The sequence below is a fragment of the Gadus morhua genome, chromosome 1, assembly GCF_902167405.1.
Source record: "Gadus morhua chromosome 1, gadMor3.0, whole genome shotgun sequence".
NCBI lineage: Eukaryota > Metazoa > Chordata > Actinopteri > Gadiformes > Gadidae > Gadus > Gadus morhua.
The window spans coordinates 22,785,500-22,805,499 of record NC_044048.1 but is presented as its reverse complement, the minus strand read 5'-3'; the positions used below and the strand labels follow the sequence as shown (position 1 = coordinate 22,805,499).

Here is a 20,000-nt window from a genome sequence, read left to right as displayed (position 1 = left end):
GGTTGAACAGGTCTGTGTATATCTAGGGTTTGTTAGTTAATAGAACAGCTCTGTGAATAACTAGGATTAGTTAGTTAGTTGACACAGGTCTGTGTAAATCTAGGGTTAGTTAGTTGAACAGGTCTTTGTATATCTCGGGTTAGTTAATTGGTTGAACAGATCTGTGTATATCTAGGGTTAGCTAGTTGTCAGGTCTTAATGATCCTAGTGTTGCCCTGGTGCTGGAACAGAGGGCTCTAAACGCTATGAAGAGTTGTTACATTGATTATATATAATACATTATAATGATAGAAGGTATCCTAAACAACTGCTGCCTAAATAGACCGACAAAGCAGTGGAACACAGCAGGGCGTGGCCGGCAGCCGCCTGCAGACTATGGCGCCCTCTACTGGTGGATGTTGGTATGACAGTTAAACCACAGTAGAACACAAAAAAACACGTCCGTTTGTGTGTGGTGATGTCCCTCAGTGTGAGGCGATGTCCCTTAATGTGAGGTGATGTCCCTCAGTGTTGTGATGTCCCTTAGTGTGTCGTTTTATTGTTTAGTTGTGGATCCCCATTAGTTGACGCAGAAGCGGCAGACTAGTCTTCCTGGGGTCCAAGTGTGCATTTATCGTTCTGTGCCGGCCCCCTGAACACCCCCCTTGCCTGTTGTCCTCCAGGTTTGTGAGGGTGGGGTTGGAGAACATCTAACAGGGTCACCGAGATGCTCATGGTGGTCTGTTAGGTGGAGTGTGTTGTGTGTTTGCTGTGTGTTAATAAAAGCGGCTCCCGGGGTCGTGTGGTGTATGGGGCGTCTGAGAGTCTCCGACTCCCGTCTTATCGTTCCCGTGCTGCTCATCACAATACGGTATATTTATATTATAAATATACCTATTGTGAAACAGTTACACACAACAGACTGCAAAACATATCAAGGGTCTTTATCACGCACAATGTTCTGCACAACTATGTATCAAAAAATTACAAATGATATAAACAAAAGTCTATTTACAGGCTCTCATGCTGTAAAGCAGAAGTCCACATGGCACAGAGCATGCATCCTGCTGTCATCCGCCATCCTTCACATGTTCCATCATCCCTCATTCATGTGCATTTACATTGAGTCAGCCACCATACAACACAAGGTAGGGAGTAGGGATATGGGGATTTCCCATACACACACACACACACACACACACACACCACACACACACACACACACACACCCACACACACACACACACACACACACACACACACACACACACACACCACACACACACACACACACAACTATACCCGGTCTCCCATTAGCATGATGTGTGTGGGTCGCAATACAAGCCTGAGATGTCTCCCTGTGACAGCTCATTTGCATAAAGAACCTTGAATCGGCTGACAATGAATACCTTGATGCATACGGTTACAGTGAGGAGGTGGTCCTCATGATCAGTCATACAAACAGGGCCAGGGCTCTGGTTAAAACAGGGCAGGGCTCTGGTTAAAACAGGCTCAGGGCTCAGGTTAAACAGGGTCAGGGTTCAGGGTTAAACAGGGTCAGGGTTCAGGTTAATCAGGGTCAGGGCTCAGGTTAATCAGGGTCAGGGCTCAGGTTAATCAGGGTCAGGGCTCAGGTTAAACAGGGTCAGGGCTCAGGTTTAAACAGGGTCAGGGCTCAAGTTTAAAAAGGGTCAGGGTTGAGGTTTAAACAGGGTCATGGTTCAGCTTTAAACAGGGTCAGGGTCAGGTTTAAACAGGGTCAGGTTCAGGTTTAAAAGGGGTTCAGGTTTAACAGGGTCAGGGTTCAGGTTTTAAAACAGGGTTCAGTTAAAACAGGGTTCACGTTAAAATAGGGTCAGGGTTCAGGGTATCCTAAAACATAACATTTCAGGACGTTTCAGGACATTTGCGAGTAGTTGCAGTTTTCAGCATGACATGAATTCAACATTTGTTGTGACAATAAGAAGTTAGGTTGTCTACGGCTGGAACCAATCAAACAGTTCTTGCTGTTAACCAATCAAACAGTTCCTGCTTCTAACCAATCAAACAGTCCGTGACACGTTGCAGTCTTTATGTCTTCTAATCTAAGCATTATTGCTGTCTCGCGTCTAGTCATGCTAAACAAGGGCATTGCTTGGTTTGTTGTCGTTAGGCTAGCAGGTCGGCACTCAAAGGTGCTGAAGGTTAGCTTTAAGAAGTATCATTTTAAGGGAGTTTTTTTTAGAAATGGCGATGCCAGGGAATCCCCTGACTCAGCCTGCCTCTGTAGGACCACGCCCAGCTCATTTCTGACCTATCAGGGCATCTCTTCCATGATTGGTTTGGGTAGTCTTTCCGGGCCATCAATCACAGGTGCGTGAATGCGCCATTTCTCAATGGCGGAGAAACGTAGGCCCTCCTGTGAGCGGACTCTCTTTATAACTACAGAATCATACCTCCATCCTAGCATCCGGTGTACAGAGTTTGTTAACCTAGCCTCAAGACTATAGGGCTAGTAGTTAGCATCCAGGCTACGTTGGGATGCTCTGGTGGCTGAGTCCGGACGGGTGGTTCTGAGCAGCAGCAGGACCTCGCTGGTGATCCAACCTGAGAAACATCGTCCCCCCTGACAGCAGCTGGTCAGGCTGCCTGCTGGGCCTGGTGTCTCACTTCACAGCTGATTATAGGAACAGTCAGCTCACTGATTACAAGTTAACTGACTACGAGGACATTTGAATAAGTGCACAGTCCGATTAAGGTCGATCGCATTTCGTTGAAATCCGAGTACCAAAGTGAAAGATCTAATTGATTGTCTGAAAGGAACTTGAAATAGATCTTGTATAAAATGTCTAAGGATAGGAATGCATATACAAAGTTTTGAATCGTTTCTTAGTAAGCGATGCAAACCCCAAACTGGAGAATTAGACTCCATATGTATAGAATTTAAATCATGATGTAAGTAAGGAGATTCCATAATTATAATAATTGGTCAATATACAAAAAAGGCATAAAAGGGAAAGATTTAAAGTCTCCTCTCATAACTTCCTGTGTACAATCTAAAACACACACACACACACACACACACACACACACACACACACACACACACACACACACACACACACACACACACACACACACACACACACACACACACACACACACACACACACACACACACAATTTAGTCCTGAGAAAGCCACTCCTTTCTGGTTTTTCTAACTACTTAAGATTCAGCAGCTCTTTCCCCCTGTATTGGGCAGGATTCAAACTATCTTAGGTCGAGGGTTAGGGTAGGACAGGTTAAGGGTAGGATAGGTTCAGGATAGGAAAGGTTTTGGTAAAGTTAAGGTTGGTTGACGGTAGGGTTGGTTTCGGATACGGTGGCCAACATATGGATTGTGTTGCATTTAGATTCTCAGCAGCAAAACATTTGGTGTTTGAGTCCTGAATGGCTGCTCAGACCAGGGTGCCAGGGGATCCCTGCTCTATCATTGGTTCATTAAGAGGAGGCACTTGTCTGTCAGAGAGGAAGTCCTGGTAGAGAGAGCCTTCAGTGGACCTGGGAGAGAGAGAGGGGAGAACCCGACATTATTAACAGCTCTGTATTCCCGTAGTGTGGATGAGGTGAGGGCGTATGCTCTCAATAAGGATAACTACCCTATACTACAATATAATAAACAACTAGAGCTCTACAAACCTGAATGGGCTAGAGATCTATTCAAAGACTAGAACTCTTAATTACTAAACATAAAGACTAGAGCTAAACATTACTATTTGTACAGACTAGAGACTTAAATTACTCTAAATAAGGACTGGAGCTCTATATGGGAATACAACTCTATATAATCCTACTTGGTCTCGAGCTTTAAATAAGAACTAGAGCTCTAAATAAGGACTAAAGCTCTATATAGGACTAGAGCTCTATATCATCCTACTTGGTCTAGAGCTCTATATAGGACTAGAGCTCTATATGGGCCTAGAGATCTAAATAAGGAGAGCGAGAGATGTGAGGAGGCTCTCCTACCTGCCGCTCAGCACCGGTCCGTGGAACGTGACGGAGTGCTGCATCCTTCCCGCGTAGTGATGCTGCCTTTCCATTGGAGGCTTCTGGGCTGCTGGTTTATTATTGTTTCTCTGATAGGATAACCGTTGGATGAGAGCGTGAGCTGTTTGGGTGCCCTGAGGAGCTCCTGCTCCTCCTGCTCCTCCTCCTCCTCCTGCTGCTCCTCCTCCTGCTCCTCCTCCTCCTCCTCCTCTTCCTCCTCCTCCTGCTGCTCCTCCTCCTCCTACTCCTGCTGCTCCTCCTCCTCCTCCTCCTCCTACTCCTCCTACTCCTCCTGCTCCTCCTCCACCTCTGCTGTCCGCAGCCTTTCCCTTCCTGTCCAATAGCGTCTTCTGGGCCGAGCCGGAGGTGTTGCGCAAGTACCAGTCCCTCAGACCTGAAAACATCACATCCTGTGACACTGGTGACATCACATCCTGTCATACTGGTGCCTTCACATATTGAACACTGTTGACATCACATCCTGGCACACTGGTGACCTCACATCTTGTACTACTGGTCGTTAGCATATTAGCATTTGTGAGCATAATGATAGTTTGTTCTTACCATGTAGTTATGATGTTTGCCTTTTTTTTCAATTTACTTTACCTCTAGCTTGTTTGTCGCTGTATGATTCTATGCTATGTCGTTAGCTTGTTTGCTGCTGTATGATGCTATGATACGTCGTTAGCTTTTTTGTTGCTGTATGATGCTATGCTATGTCGTTAGCTTGTTTGTTGCTGTATGATGGTATGATATATTGTTAGCTTGTTTGTTGCTGTATGATGCTATGATATGTCGTTAGCTTGTTTGTTGCTGTATGATGTTATGCTATGTCGATAGCTTGTTTGTTGCTGCATGACGTAATGCTGTAGTTAGCCTGTCGGGGGGAGGGGGGGGTCTACCTTCCAGAGCCAGGGCCTTGTGCAGCGTCCGGGCGGGGTCCTTCTGGGGGTCCTGGTTGGGGTCATGTGTCGGGCGGGGCTGTGGGGGTCGGGGGGGCTGCAGGTAGGGGTGGGGGTCCGGCTGGATGGCGACGGGGGTTTCAGGAGGCTCCGGGGAAAGGAACGGACCGCAGGACTTAGTCCGGGTCACCTTGACTCTGCCCGGCTCCCCAGGGTGCCCCCGGAGCGGCGGGGGGGGGGTGGGGGTCAGGCCTACGATGGGCTGCCTGGAGTGAGTGTGAACCTGTAGCTGAAGCTGGTGCTGTTTATCCCAAACGTACTCCTGCAGGAGGTCCCCATACTCCGCTGCCTGCCGCGGGGCCTGGCCCTGGCCTGGCCTGGAGGGGCTGGGCCTGCTGGCCTCATCCGCAGAGAGAGCCTCGCTGCTGCTGGCCCCGCCCACTGTATCTTTACTAGCCCCTCCCCCCAGGGGACTACTGGCCCCGCCCACTGCATCTTTACTAGCCCCTCCCCCCAGAGGGCTGCTGGCCCCGCCCACTGGGCCCAGCTGGCCTCTGGGGGAGGTGGGGGGGGGGGCGAAGTTGGGGTCAGGGAGAAGAGGGGAAAGATGATGAATATGAGGAAGAGTCAACATCCACACATAGCAACCTGCTTTGGTGTCCCCCAAGGGTCAATGCTGGGTCCCCTGCTCTTCTCTTACTAGTTTTATGCTGACAGAACTCAGACATACATCCCTCTTGGATCAAATTACTCCCTTATTTGGATGGTTGAATCCCGCTTGGCTGGAATACAAAATGGACATCCTGAAAGCGACAGTACAACAGCACTACTATATGCTGGTACAGTAAGGTACTAGTGCTAGAGTACTACAGTATGGTACTAGTACTACAGTATGGTACTAGTAGTACAGTACTACAGTGCATCACAGTACTGCAGTACTGTGATGCTGTACTTTGGCAGTACTACAGTACAGTATTACAGATCAGTACTACGCAAAAGTACCACAGAACTACACAATATCTGTACTTTACCACAGTATCCTAGTACTACAATACTACAGTACTACAGAACCGTACTACAGTATTACAAAACAGGGTTCAGTATGGAATCCATGATATGATTCTGATTGGTTAGAAATCTCACCGGATGTGTGCAGTGATTGGTCCATTTCGAGGCGGTAGGGGGAGGGGCCTCCCCAAGTCACTGATGCTGTCAACTACAGTATCATCTGGAACACAAACACACACACTTGGTTTTTTATATTTATTCGTATTTATATGTATATATACAAAACGACTCGGTGTATATAAACAGTGTGTATATGTATTTATACACACAATATAAACATGTATATAGTGTGCATATTGTTTATGTGTATATCTACAAACTATATATATATATACATAGTGAGTGTATAGTATTTGTACTTCTATACGTACAGATATGTAGAAGGCATGCGTTTGGGCGTGCGTGTGTGTGGTACCTGTGTGACAGCCCCTGTGGACCGTTCTCTTAATGAATAACGTTTTTTTCAACTTGCAACGCTGGCTGACCTCCCCTCCTGCTGAACACAACACATGATGTCACTTCCTCTCGTACGCATAATGTCACTTCCTCTCGTATGCATGTCACTTCCTGTCATAGGTGTTGTGGGCACTGTACTTGATTGTTACAAGACTAAACTGTTGCAAGCACCATACTTATATATTATACAATACTATACGATATTCAAAAGATTACGTTTACATTTAGGGCATTTAGCAGACACTTTTATCCAAAGCGACTTAAAATAACTACATTTGTCCAAAGAAAGATTCAAATGTTGCAGCGATATTTGGACGATTTTAAAGCGTTGTAAGCATAATGCTTTTTCAGTTCCATTGTTTTTTGAGGAGTCATTTTTTGCGTGATTGTTCTTCCCAACGCAGCTCTGACCCGACCATGCCCCCAACCTGCTAATTGGATAACCACCTATTTGCAGTGGAGGGATGCCTGGTACATGCAACACACATTTAACACTTTTACAGCATTAGATCATTCAGGGTTGGACCATCCAGTGTTAGACCATTCGGGGTCAGGGCTAGACCATTCCATTGGCTTCATGTGTTTTACCCACCTCTGGTCTGGCAGCCATCTTGTCATTGGGTAAACTAACGCTCCTCCTCGTTACGGGGGGCTCCTCCGGCTCCAGGGGGTAGTCGCTTGGTACCTTCCCCGTTAGCTCCTGACCAATCAAAACAAGGCAGCTTCGTTAGTGAGGCTGAGGAGAGTCTCGGTTTGGTCTTCACGTCTAGCTTCTCTCACTACCTATTAGCCTGGTCACCTGACACTAGTGGTGTAGTGTAGTTTAGTGTCGCTTAGTTTGTTCTGTCAGCAGTGGTGTAGTGTAGTTTAGTGTGTTATGAAAGCATTAGTGTAGTTTAGTGTGTTCTGTCAGCAGTGGTGTAGTGCAGTTTAGTGTGTTCTGTCAGCAGTAGTGTAGTTCAGTGTGTTCAGTCAGCAGTAGTGAAGTGTAGTTGAGTGTGTTCTGTCAGCAGTAGTGAAGTGTTGTATTGTAGTGTGGTGTAGTGTGTTCTGTCAGCGGTGGTGCAGTTTAGTGTAATGTGTTCTGTTAAAGAAACAGATCCCCCCCCCTCTCTCTCTCTCTCTCTCTCTCTCTCTCTCTCTCTCTCTCTCTCTCTCTCTCTCTCTCTCTCTAGTGTAGTTTTGTGTAGTGTAGTTTGTAGTTTAGTGTGTAGTGTAGTATAGTCTTGTGTTGTATATTATTGTGCATTGTTGTGTATAGTTTTGTGTAGTGTGGTGTGTTACACACTGCTTCTTGCAGACAGAGGCTACGCAGCTCAGCCAATCGGTTGCTGAGCGCAACCTGTAGGCTCCGCCTCCTCTCCTGGAGGTCCATCATCCTCTTCCTGTTGTCCTGACAACACAGAAGGTCTACACACGCACACACACACACAGTCACACACACACACACACACACAAACACACAAACATGCCCACATATTTGGACCGGTATTGTATGTTATTTCTTGATTACATGTGTATTTGGTTCTGACAGTTAATAATAATAATAATATATTTATTATGTTATTATGTATTAGTAATTTTCACCTGGAACCGAAATGTGTCGAGTGCTGACCTCCATGGTGGTGATGTCACTTCCTGCTGCTCTCCAGAGTTTCACTCCCACATGCTGCAATACATAGATATACATATACATAGATAAACACAAATCTATGAAACCTTCAGAAGAAAGGTTCCATGTTCATATTCATCATGATAACATGTAGTCCTTGCGTGAGGCGAAGGGGAAAGTCACCAGAACCATCGGTTTTGTTTCACCAGAACCAGGAAGGAACTTCCTGCCCCTTCTCAGTTATTTATAAACATGTTGAATGAAGAGGTGGGGGTGAGTGTGTACACAAGCACACACACACACACACACACACACACACACACACACACACACACACACACACACACACACACACACACACACACACACACACACACACACACACACACACACACACACACACACACGCACAAGAGAGAGTGTGCAGGCAACACTACACAAAGCTCATACCCTGGTTTAGAGAAAGCTACAGACTCCTAGCTCTAGAGAAAGGTACAGACTCCTAGCTCTAGAGAAAGCTACAGACTCCTAGCTAGAGAGAAAGGTACAGACTCCTAGCTATACAGAAAGGCACAGACTCCTAGCTATAGAGAAAGGTACAGACTCCTAGCTATACAGAAAGGCACAGACTCCTAGCTATAGAGAAAGGTACAGACTCCTAGCTATAGAGATAGGAACAGACTCCTAGCTCTAGAGAAAGGTACAGACTCCTAGCTATACAGAAAGGTAGACTCCTAGCTCTAGAGAATGGTACAGACTCCTAGCTCTAGAGAAAGGTACAGACTCCTAGCTATAGAGAATGGTACAGACTCCTAGCCATAGAGAAAGGTACAGACTCCTAGCAATAGAGAAAGGTACAGACTCCTAGTTCTAGAGAGAGGTACAGACTCATAGCTATAAAGAAAGGTCCAGACTCCTAGTTCTAGAGAAAGGTACAGACTCATTGCAATAAAGAAAGGTATGGGTAATGTAAAGGTTTGTTCCCATGGCGTCTTTGAGTAGAATTATGTTGACACGTTGACTTCATGAAACGTTTGGACATTAAAATTACTCATCATCTAATTTAGAGATGCTTTATCAGCAGGAAAGCTATTTGTAACAATGTTGCCAAGCAATAGCATGAAATAATATACACACAAAAAACAGTTACTCCCTCTTTCTCCCACCCCTCTCTCCCTCTCTCTCCAATCTCCTCTCTTGCCCACCTCCATCCCTCCAAATGTAGGTCAACATACAGAGAGAGAGACAGTGAGAGAAAGAGAGGGAGAGAGAGATAGACAGAGAGAGAGAGAAAGAGAGAGAGAGATTACCCGCATGGCAACAATTTCTTGGTAAAATTCTCAACATGATTGGCTCAGAGCTAGCTGCAGACAGCCAATCAGCTCACAGCCCTGAGGGGGAGCGAGATGCAGTGTGTGTGTGTGTGTGTGTGTGTGTGTGTGGTGTGTGTGTGTGTGTGTGTGTGTGTGTGTGTGTGTGTTGTGTGTGTTAAAACAACAGATGTCACATGACCAATATCCAGCAAATCAGGAGAAAGTAATAATTTCATTTGCATATATAATTATATCGTTATAAGATATAGTTGACTATATGACAGTTAGCAGTTCCTTTTAGGAACAGTATACAAAGTGATCTACGGTGAATTCTAATACATGTCATCGAGAATCAGGTACAGGTTAGACAGTAAAGAGACATGTCATTAAGGAGCAGGTAGGGGTTAGACAGTACAGAGACACGTCCTTAAGGAGCAGGTAGGGGTTAGACAGTACAGAGACAGGTCATTAAGGAGCAGGTAGGAAGGGATAGACAGTACAGAGACAGGTCAATAAGGAGCTCCTTATACCGAAGCAATGTTGAATACTTGATACTGATTGGTCAATAACGTTACGTTGTCTTTTAACGATTCTGAATCACTGCCCTCAGAATCCAACGTCTTCAATAACGCTCCAATACAACTATCAATATGCAATATGCTCAAAAGACTTTGGGATAATATTTTATTCCACATGATTTAACCATTCAAAGCCCCATAACATTATAGATGGAGAATAACCCATTTCTAACCATTTTTAGCAAGCGGTTAGAAATAAAGAATGAATCTCATAAAACTGTCATCAGCCTGGGCTGCAGCAAACTTTTAGAATTCAACACGCAATGCCACACATCTCACTGCAGCATGGGTGTGTGTGTGTGTGTGTGTGTGTGTGTGTGTGTGTGTGTGTGTGTGTGTGTGTGTGTGTGTGTGTGTGTGTGTGTGTGTGCGCGCGCGCGCGGTGTGTGTGTGTGCGTGTGTACCTTTGGTCTCCTCCCGCCGGTCCAAAGCCCATCACAGACCCACGTGCTCAGCGTCGGGCGGAATCAATAAATCCGAGTTATCGATCATTGTTGATTAATTGATCCGTTCTTCCATCGATGGTTCCACGCGCGGTGTCTCAGGAGATCCGAGGTATGTGGTCGGCATCAGGACACCCGGTATCTCCGGTACTGGTACCGGTCCTGCTACTGGGAGCGTCCCCGTCTCCACGAGACCCCGCCGTGGCTTCCCCTGCGCCTCGCGCGCTGGGAACAGCCTGTGTCGAAAGAAACCAATCAACCAATCAGCGTTCGAGGAAGCAAAGGAAACGCTGCTTTGTTTCTTCTTTCGTCACAAACATTCCATCTCCATCACCTTCCTTCCGGCCAGACTCGACGCTGCTGACACGTGAAGTTCACTAACATACTAAACGAGGTGCGGGCGGTTTCCATGCCAACACGCCACTTTCCATTCAGGATCTAATTGCACATGACATGTCGGAGTAAACATTAGTGACCTCATACATGAACAGTGTTAAAAATGAGAACGTTTTACAAGTGGTTAGTTCTACCTCTCTGTGGTTAGTCCTACCTTCCTGGATCAGAGGGGTGTTGCCCTGGGTTCTAGAAATACCAACTGTGTTCTAGATACTTTCAACCCCTAACCCAGTGTTCTAGACACAACTAACCCCTCACCCTGTGTTCTAGATACTACTAACCCCGTGTTGATACTACTAACCCCTAACCTCAGTTCTAGATGCTACTAACCGCTAACTCTGTATTCTAGATAATACATATCCCTAACCCTGTGTTCTACATACTACTAACCCCCAAATATTTGTTCTAGATACTAACCCGTTACCCTGTATTCTAGATAATTCTAAACCTTAACTGTGTCTAGATACTAACCCCTACCATGTGTTCTAGATATTACTAACCCCTAATCCTGTGTTCTAGATACTACAAACTCTGAACTATACGTTCTAGATATACAAAACCCTTGCCCTGTGTTCTAGATACTACTAGCCCCTAACCCTTTTTTCTAGATATACTAAACCCTAGCTCTGTGTTGTTACGATGCAAATGCAATGGTTACCCGATGATGCTCACATAATACAGTTACGTTGGGATAATAACATTATGAGGCTTTGAATCAAAAGGGATTTATTTGGCATAACAGTTTAACACACATGTGAATGGTGGTAAAAGTGAATATTTTATTATGGCGACAAGATTTCACCTAGGTTGGTCTATCGTCTGTAAGAGATACATTGCTGGGATGAACATGATGATGATACATAGACAGACTAACAGAACAGTCAGTCAGACAGACGGTCAGTTCAAGAAATCCAGTTCGTCACTTTCCTCTGGGCCACTGCGTCCAGCATGATCTTCATCTGACAACAGGAAGCAACAGAAGATCAGCCTCACACTTATAAACACACACACACCTACATATAGACACACACAGACACACCTACCTATATAAAGACACACACACACCTACATATACACAGACACACACCTTCATAACACACACAAAGAAACACACACACACACCTACATATAGACACACACACACACACACACACACACACACACACACACACACACACACGCACACACCTACATATAGACACCCACAGACACACCTAGATACACTCACCTGACACTTTATTAGGTACACCTGTACAATGTAATACAATCCAGTACAACAGATCTGATATGAATTCTACTTTTAAGAAGCTTCTAATTTGTCAGTTTTTGTTGACACTGTCAGAAAGGTAATAATTCCATGTTATGTTTATTACTGAGGTCGTAGTGGAGATGGTGTTGTGCTGGAGTGAATTATGTTGAGAGGTGTTGCTAATATTCTGCCCCTCATGTATGCAAGTGGGGTGGACAAAATATTAGAAACGCCTCTCAATATAATGCAATCCAGTTCAACGTCATTGCAAATATTATTATCTTTGTAAAGTCAGAATTCATGACACATCTAATGTATTGGATTGCATTACACTGTGCAGGTGTAGCTAATGAAGTGGCCAGTGAGTGTATATACAGACACACACCTACATATACACACACACCTACATATACACACACCTACATATACAAAAACACATACAAAATTAAAAATTCACACTTAAAAACAGATAGAAACGGTTAAACAGTGTTAAACAGCTGATGTAGCCTCCACATAGGGGAGGCTATATGCTCTACCTGTCGGGAGTGTCAGGAGGGAGGGGGGGAGCGAGGAGGGGAGGAAGGAGCCAGTGGAAGGTCCCTGGGTAGAGGGGGCCGGGCTCCTCTCCCGGGACGGAGAAGAACTACTGCTGGACGGGGCGCCAGGGGGGAGACGGGGGACACCCGACGGGGACACACAGGACTGGTGGAGGCCAGGCTGGGAGAGACCAGACTGGGAGACACCAGACTGGTAGAGGCCAGGCTGGGAGACACCAGACTGGGAGACACCAGACTGGTAGAGGCCAGGCTGGGAGACACCAGACTGGGAGACACCAGACTGGGAGACACCAGACTGGTAGAGTCCAGGCTGGGAGACACCAGGGGGGAGATGGGGGGAGGAGAGACAGACGCTCTCATCACTCTCACAGGGCTCAGACGGGGAGGAGGAGGAGGTGAGGGAGGAGGAGGTGAGGGAGGAGGTGTTGAGGAAGGAGGAGGTGAGGGAGGAGGAGGTGACAGAGGAGGAGGAGGTGAGGGAGGAGGGGGAGGGGGAGGAGTGTTCCAGTGTTCCCAGTTGAGCCATATCCCGGACAAGAGCACCCAGTCTGACCTCTGTCTGAAAGGGGGCGGGGGGAGGAAGGGGAGGAGGGAGGAGGGAGGGCTAGTGCTGCTCCTCAGAAGGGAGAGGAGGTCCTGGAGTTCATCAGACACCTGAGGGGAGGAGGAGGAGGAGAGGAGAGGAGGAGAGGAGAGAGGAGGAGAGAGGAGAGGAGAGGAGAGGAGAGGAGAGGAGAGGAGGAGGAGAGAGGAGAGGAGAGAGGAGAGAGGAGAGGAGAGAGGAGAGAGGAGAGGAGAGAGGAGAGGAGGGGAGAGGAGAGGAGAGAGGAGAGAGGAGAGGAGAGAGGAGAGAGGAGAGGAGAGAGGAGAGAGGGGAGAGGAGAGGAGGAGAGGAGAGGAGAGGAGAGGAGGAGAGGAGAGGAGGAGAGAGGAGAGGAGGAGAGAGGAGAGGAGGAGAGAGGAGAGGAGAGAGGAGAGGAGAGGAGAGGAGAGGAGAGGAGAGGGGAGGAGAGAGGAGAGGAGGAGAGAGGAGAGGAGGAGAGAGGAGAGGAGAGGAGGAGAGAGGAGAGGAGAGGAGGAGAGAGGAGAGGAGAGGAGAGGAGGAGAGGAGAGGAGAGGAGAGAGAGAGGAGAGGAGAGGAGAGGAGAGGAGAGGAGAGGGGAGGAGAGAGGAGAGGAGGAGAGAGGAGAGGAGAGGAGAGGAGAGGAGAGGAGAGGAGAGGAGAGGAGGAGAGAGGAGAGAGAGAGGAGGAGAGGGAGGAGGAGGGAGAGGAGGAGGAGAGAGGAGAGAGGAGAGGAGAGGAGAGGAGGAGAGAGGAGAGGAGAGGAGAGGAGAGAGAGAGGAGAGGAGAGAGAGAGGAGAGGGGAGGAGAGAGGAGAGGAGGAGAGAGGAGAGGAGGAGAGAGAGAGGAGAGGAGAGAGGAGAGGAGAGGAGGAGAGAGGAGAGGAGAGGAGAGAGGAGAGGAGAGGAGAGAGAGAGGAGAGAGGAGAGGAGAGGAGGAGAGAGGAGAGGAGGAGAGAGGAGAGAGGAGAGGAGGAGAGGAGAGAGGGCAGAGATTGTGACATTCCCCTCATACATGACCGCCCCCCCCTTCTCTCCTCTCCTCTCCCGACACACACACACACACACACACACACACACACACACACACACACACACACACACACACACACACACACACACACACACACACAACACACACACACACACACACACACCTCCGTAATGGCTGGTCTTTTCTTCCTGTTTTTATGCAGACATCTACAGGCCAGTGCAGAAACATCCATAGAGCCTGTGACGCCCCCTAGAGTTGTTAACAGGTATTACACATAGAGTTAATAACAGGTATTACACCTAGAGGTATTAACAGGTATTACACCTAGAGTTAATAACAGGTATTACACCCAGAGGTATTAACAGGTATTACACCTAGAGGTAATAACAGGTATTACACCTAGAGTTATTAATAGGTATTACACCTAGAGGTATTAACAGGTATTACACCTAGAGTTAATAATAGGTATTACACCTAGAGGTATTAACAGGTATTACACCTAGAGGTATTAACAGGTATTACACCTAGAGGTATTAACAGGTATTACACCTAGAGTTAATAACAGGTATTACACCTAGAGGTATTAACAGGTATTACACCTAGAGGTATTAACAGGTATTACACCTAGAGTTAATAACAGGTATTACAGCTAGAGGTATTAACAGGTATTACACCTAGAGGTATTAACAGGTATTACACCTAGAGGTATTACACCTAGAGTTAATAACAGGTATTACACCTAGAGGTATTAACAGGTATTACACCTAGAGGTATTAACAGGCATTACACCTAGAGTTAATAACAGGTATTACACCTAGAGGTATTAACAGGTATTACACCTAGAGGTATTAACAGGTATTAAGCTAGAGTCATTGACAGGTATTCCTCTATCTATGGTTGTTAAGGGGCGGGGCAACCTGGGTTGGAGGGCTGTTGGGGGCGGAGCCGGGGGTCCAGGTGGGAGAGTTGGGAGGGGCCGCTCTGTGACAGACCGGGACTCTCCAGCAGCTCATCCAGCAGGTCCTTCTGTGGTCGGAGCAGACATATGCTACTCAGAGATATAACACTGTGTGGCTGAATGTGTGAACAGCAGGGGGCCACTGAGAGCAGTGAGCCCTACGGCTCCCGAACCAGCGACACTCAACGCATGAGCACTGCTGTCAAGTGCATCGGCTACTGCTAAAGAACTTAAAGATCCCGGTACTGCACCACCTGGTACTGCACCACCTGGTACTGCACCACCTGGTACTGCACCACCTGGTACTGCACCACCTGGTACTACTCCAACTGGTACTGCTATGCCTGGTACTGCTACACCTGGTACTGCACCACCTGGTACTGCACCACCTGGTACTGCGTCACCTGGTACTGCCCCACCTGGTACTGCCCCACCTGGTACTGCGCCACCTGGTACTGCGCCACCTGGTACTGCACCACCTGGTACTGCACCACCTGGTACTGCCCCACCTGGTACTGCGCCACCTGGTACTGCACCACCTGGTACTGCACCACCTGGTACTGCACCACCTGGTACTGCACCACCTGGTACTGCACCACCTGGTACTGCTACACCTGGTACTGCTACACCTGGTACTGCACAACCTGGTAATACTCCAACTGGTACTGCTATGCCTGGTACTGCTACACCTGGTACTGCATCAACTAGTACTGCACCACCTGGTACTGCATCACCTGGTACTGCACCACCTGGTACTGCACCACCTGGTACTGCACCACCTGGTACTGCACCACCTGGTACTGCACAACCTGGTACTACTCCAACTGGTACTGCTATGCCTGGTACTGCATCACCTGGTACTGCATCACCTGGTACTGCACCACCTGGTACTGCATCACCTGGTACTGCACCACCTGGTACTGCACCACATGGTACTGCACCACCTGGTACTGCACCACCTGGTACTACTCCAACTGGTCCTGCTACGCCTGGTACCTGCGTGCGTGCGTGCGTTTCTCTCACCAGGTAGAGGGTTCGAGACCCCTCTGTCTCCACAGCTCTACGGCCAGTCAGCAACTCCAGCAATACCTGACGGACAGTTAGACAGACAGGCAGACAGTCAGGCAGACAGGTAGACAGGCAGACAGACAGGTAGACAGTTAGACGGACAGTTAGACAGACGGACAGGCAGACAGGCAGACAGGTGTTGTCTTACCTAACCGGAATGTATGAGGTATTGTAGGGTGTAAGGTATAAACAGCGGGCATCATCAGCGTAGCAGGATATATGGTAAGGTGTAGGAGGGTGTAGGTTAAGGTGGCGTGTATAAAGTGTGGCAGGGCGTAGGGTAAGGGGAGGCAGAGTGTAGAAGGTGTAGCAGGATGTGTAGAAGGTGTAGCAGGAAGTATATAAGGTATAGCAGGATGCATAGAAGGTATATATAGGGTGTAAGGTAAGGTGGTGTACAAAGGTGTAGCAGGTTGTAGGGTAAGGTGGTGTATAAAGGTGTATCAGGGTGTAGGGTAAGGTGGTGCATAAAGGTGTATCAGGGTGTAGGGTAAGGTGGTGTATAAAGGTGTAGCAGGGTGTAGGGTAAGGTGGTGTATAAAGGTGTATCAGGGTGTAGGGTAAGGTGGTGTATAAAGGTGTAGCAGGGTGTAGGGTAAGGTGGTGTATAAAGGTGTAGCAGGGTGTAGGGCAGGGCCGTGTCTAACGAATGGGCTGACCGGGCTGTAGCCCCAGGCCTCGCCGCTAGGGGGGCCTCCGGTCGCTGAAGGTCAAATGACAAAAATCCATAAAAAAAAAATTAAAAAGACGAGCGAAAATGCCGGGCCAAAGGTGTGAAAGTGGAAGAACCAGAACCAGAGACGTCGCAGAACCCGACAAAGTCGTTTGTGATTCATAATATCGTCTGGAGGCGCACACAATATGTTATATGATATAGATATCTATGTATTATATGATATTATTTAGATATAGAGCTCCAGGACTGTAACGCAAGTGTTGTACACTTCCTTGTTATTTGGATAACCGTTCTGCTGTTGGTGTGATGGCGCATAACACGTCGCCGGACTCTCGTCTCTGGTATTTCTACAACGAGACTCGTATTGGGGGTTATCTCAGCCAAGGTTGAGAATGAATTGGGGGGAAGGAACTTTGGCTTTGACTCCCTCAAGAACATCAACCACGACATGGAGGAGAAAGGGATTGTTGGCGGCGAATGTCTCCCGCTTGAGCCCCGTTGAGGGACCACCGCCGATGCGGAGGTGCATAAGCGCTGCCGGCAAAGATCCCTTTCTCCTCTTGTCGTGGTTCATGTTCTTGAGGGAGTCAAAGCAAAGTTCCTTCCCCCAATTCATTCTCAACCTTGGCTGAGATAACCCCCAATACGAGTCTCGTTGTAGAAATACCAGAGACGAGAGTCCGACGCGTTATGCGCCATCACACCAACAGCAGAACGGTTATCCAAATAACAAGGAAGTGTACAACACTTGCGTTACAGTCCTGGAGCTCTATATCTAAATATTATCATATAATACATAGATATCTATATCATATAACATATTGTGTGCGCCTCCAGACGATATTATGAATCACAAACGACTTTGTCGGGTTCTGCGACGTCTCTGGTTCTTCCACTTTCACATCAACCTGAAGTCGACTGAACCGCGCGCTGCCTGCTGCCGGCTGCCGGGCGATGGTGCCTCGCGGCAACCGGCGGCATGTCGCAGTTCATGTACTTCAGCGAGTCCAACCAAAGTTCCTTTCCCCCAATTCCTTCTCAACCATGGCTCAGATAAGATAACCCCCATGACAGTCTCGTTGTGGAAACACAAGACACGTCAAAGAACCGACAAGAAACACTTGTGTTACAGTGTGTGTATTCACACACACACATGTGGCGCTCGCACGGTCGAGTCTCATTGGCGGGCCAACGTCTCTGGGCGGGCCAGGCAGAGTAAGGGGAGGAGCTGAGATTCCTGATGACGTCATGAAGAACAGACATTCCAAATCAGCGCGCTTGAGCCTCCGTTTTTTCAAAGGCGAGCAGAACAGCTAGTGCTAGTTTTACACCAAACGCAAGTTTTAGCCACTGGGGGACCATAGGCAGGCTAGGGGAACTCATATTTATGTAAGAAAACCTCACAAAGTGAGATTTTCATGTGATGGAACCTTTAATAGCCTACAATAGGCCCTACATTGTTTTATAGTTTTTGATGAGTTTACAAAAACAGGATGCATTTCTATAAATTAAGTAACTTTCAAAAAACAGTTCATTTATGTTGTCTGGGCCTAACTTGCTGTACTTGATAGCAAATGCATTGTAGGGCCTATTACTTTTTCTGTAATGATTTGCCAAAGTCACCAAATCACCAATTTCATACTTTCTTTTTTCCTACATTTTCAAGTAGGCCAATTCAGATACATTTTGTTTCCCCATCCTCAATAAAGCTACCCTTGAATTGAAATGAATTTAATTGAATTGAAATCATATTACCAGTTCACTTTAAATAGTCTGTCATAGATTGGTAGGCCTACTGTGTACGCTGATGTGTCAGTGGGTTTGTGTGAGGTCATGCGTCAGAACATCATGATATGAAGGGCCTCACCCGGGTAATTAGCCCCGGGCCTCAGAAAGTGTTAATCCGGCCCTGGTGTAGGGTGGTGTATAAAGGTGTAGCAGAGTGTAGGGTGGTGTATAAAGGTGTAGCAGGGTGTAAGGTAAGGTGGTGTATAAAGGTGTAGCAGGGTGTAGGGCAAGATGTAAAGTGGTGTATAAAGGTGTAGCAGGGTGTAGGGTAAGGGTGGTGTATAAAGGTGTAGCAGGGTGTAGGGTAAGGGTAGTGTATAAAGGTGTAGCAGGGTGTAGGGTAAGGGTGGTGTATAAAGGTGTAGCAGGGTATAGGGTAAGGTGGTGTATAAAGGTGTAGCAGGGCGTAAGGTAGGGTGGTGTATAAAGGTGTAGCAGGGCGTAAGGTAGGGTGGTGTATAAAGGTGTAGGGTAAGGTGGTGTATAAAGGTGTAGCAGGGTGTAGGGTAGGGTGGTGTATAAAGGTGTAGCAGGGTGTAGGGTAAGGTGGTGTATAAAGGTGTAGCAGGGTGTAGGGTAAGGTGGTGTATAAAGGTGTAGGGTAAGGTGGTGTATAAAGGTGTAGCAGGGTGTAGGGTAAGGTGGTGTATAAAGGTGTAGGGTAAGGTGGTGTATAAAGGTGTAGCAGGGTGTAGGGTAGGGAGGTGTATAAAGGTGCAGTCCCTCACCACTCCGAAGCTGTAGACGTCCAGGCCGGGGGTCCGCCGGCCGTCCTGGAGGTGGTCCTGGGGCAGGTACGCCTGGGCCACCCGGAGGACCGAGGTCCTCCCCACGCTGCTGGTCCGGACCCCGCGCCCACATCCGCGGGCTGAAGACCCCCAGCCCGAAGTCCCCCAGCATAGGGGCCAGGTGACGGTCCAACAGGATGTTGGTGCTGGGAGACAGACAGACAGGTAGGTCAACAGGGAGAGACAGACAGACAGGTCAACAGGGAGAGACAGACAGGGAGAGACAGACAGACAGGTAGAGACAGACAGGGAGAGACAGACAGACAGGTAGGTCAACAGGGAGAGACAGACAGACAGGTAGGTCAACAGGGAGAGACAGACAGGCAGAGACAGACATACGGGTAGGTCAACAGGGAGAGATAGACAGGTAGAGACAGACAGACAGGTAGGTCAACAGGGAGAGATAGACAGGTAGAGACAGACAGACAGGGAGATAAACTGGTAGAGACAGACAGACAGACAGGTAGGTCAAGAGGGAGAGACCGACAGACCTGCAGACAAACAGGGAGACAGACAGGTAGAGACAGGGAGACTGGCAGGCAAACAGGTAGGCATACAAGGAGAGACAGACAGGTAGAGACAGACAG

At 47.7% G+C, this 20,000-nt stretch overlaps 2 protein-coding genes across 2 annotated transcripts in view; both read right to left on the bottom strand.

The window, feature by feature from the left end:
• Positions 1–906: 906 nt before the first annotated feature.
• On the bottom strand, positions 907–10,865 carry ccdc120a (coiled-coil domain containing 120a). The gene is made up of 9 exons (XM_030351370.1): positions 10,340–10,865; positions 8,020–8,101; positions 7,721–7,842; positions 7,021–7,132; positions 6,392–6,466; positions 6,052–6,136; positions 4,909–5,462; positions 3,986–4,400; positions 907–3,520 (listed from the first exon to the last, which is right to left on the bottom strand). The coding sequence occupies exons 2-9, from the start codon at positions 8,051–8,053 to the stop codon at positions 3,418–3,420; spliced, it is 1,500 nt and encodes a 499-aa protein (XP_030207230.1). The 5' UTR covers positions 8,054–8,101; positions 10,340–10,865; the 3' UTR covers positions 907–3,417.
• A 615-nt stretch (positions 10,866–11,480) lies between these two features.
• irak1 (interleukin-1 receptor-associated kinase 1) overlaps positions 11,481–20,000 on the bottom strand; it is a 13,686-nt gene continuing 5,166 nt past the window's right edge. Inside the window, 7 exon segments of the mRNA XM_030351357.1 lie at positions 11,481–11,733; positions 12,560–13,234; positions 14,299–14,384; positions 15,053–15,161; positions 16,117–16,182; positions 19,354–19,486; positions 19,488–19,559. Coding sequence (XP_030207217.1) covers positions 12,572–13,234; positions 14,299–14,384; positions 15,053–15,161; positions 16,117–16,182; positions 19,354–19,486; positions 19,488–19,559 — 1,129 coding nt within the window. The 3' untranslated portion in view covers positions 11,481–11,733; positions 12,560–12,571.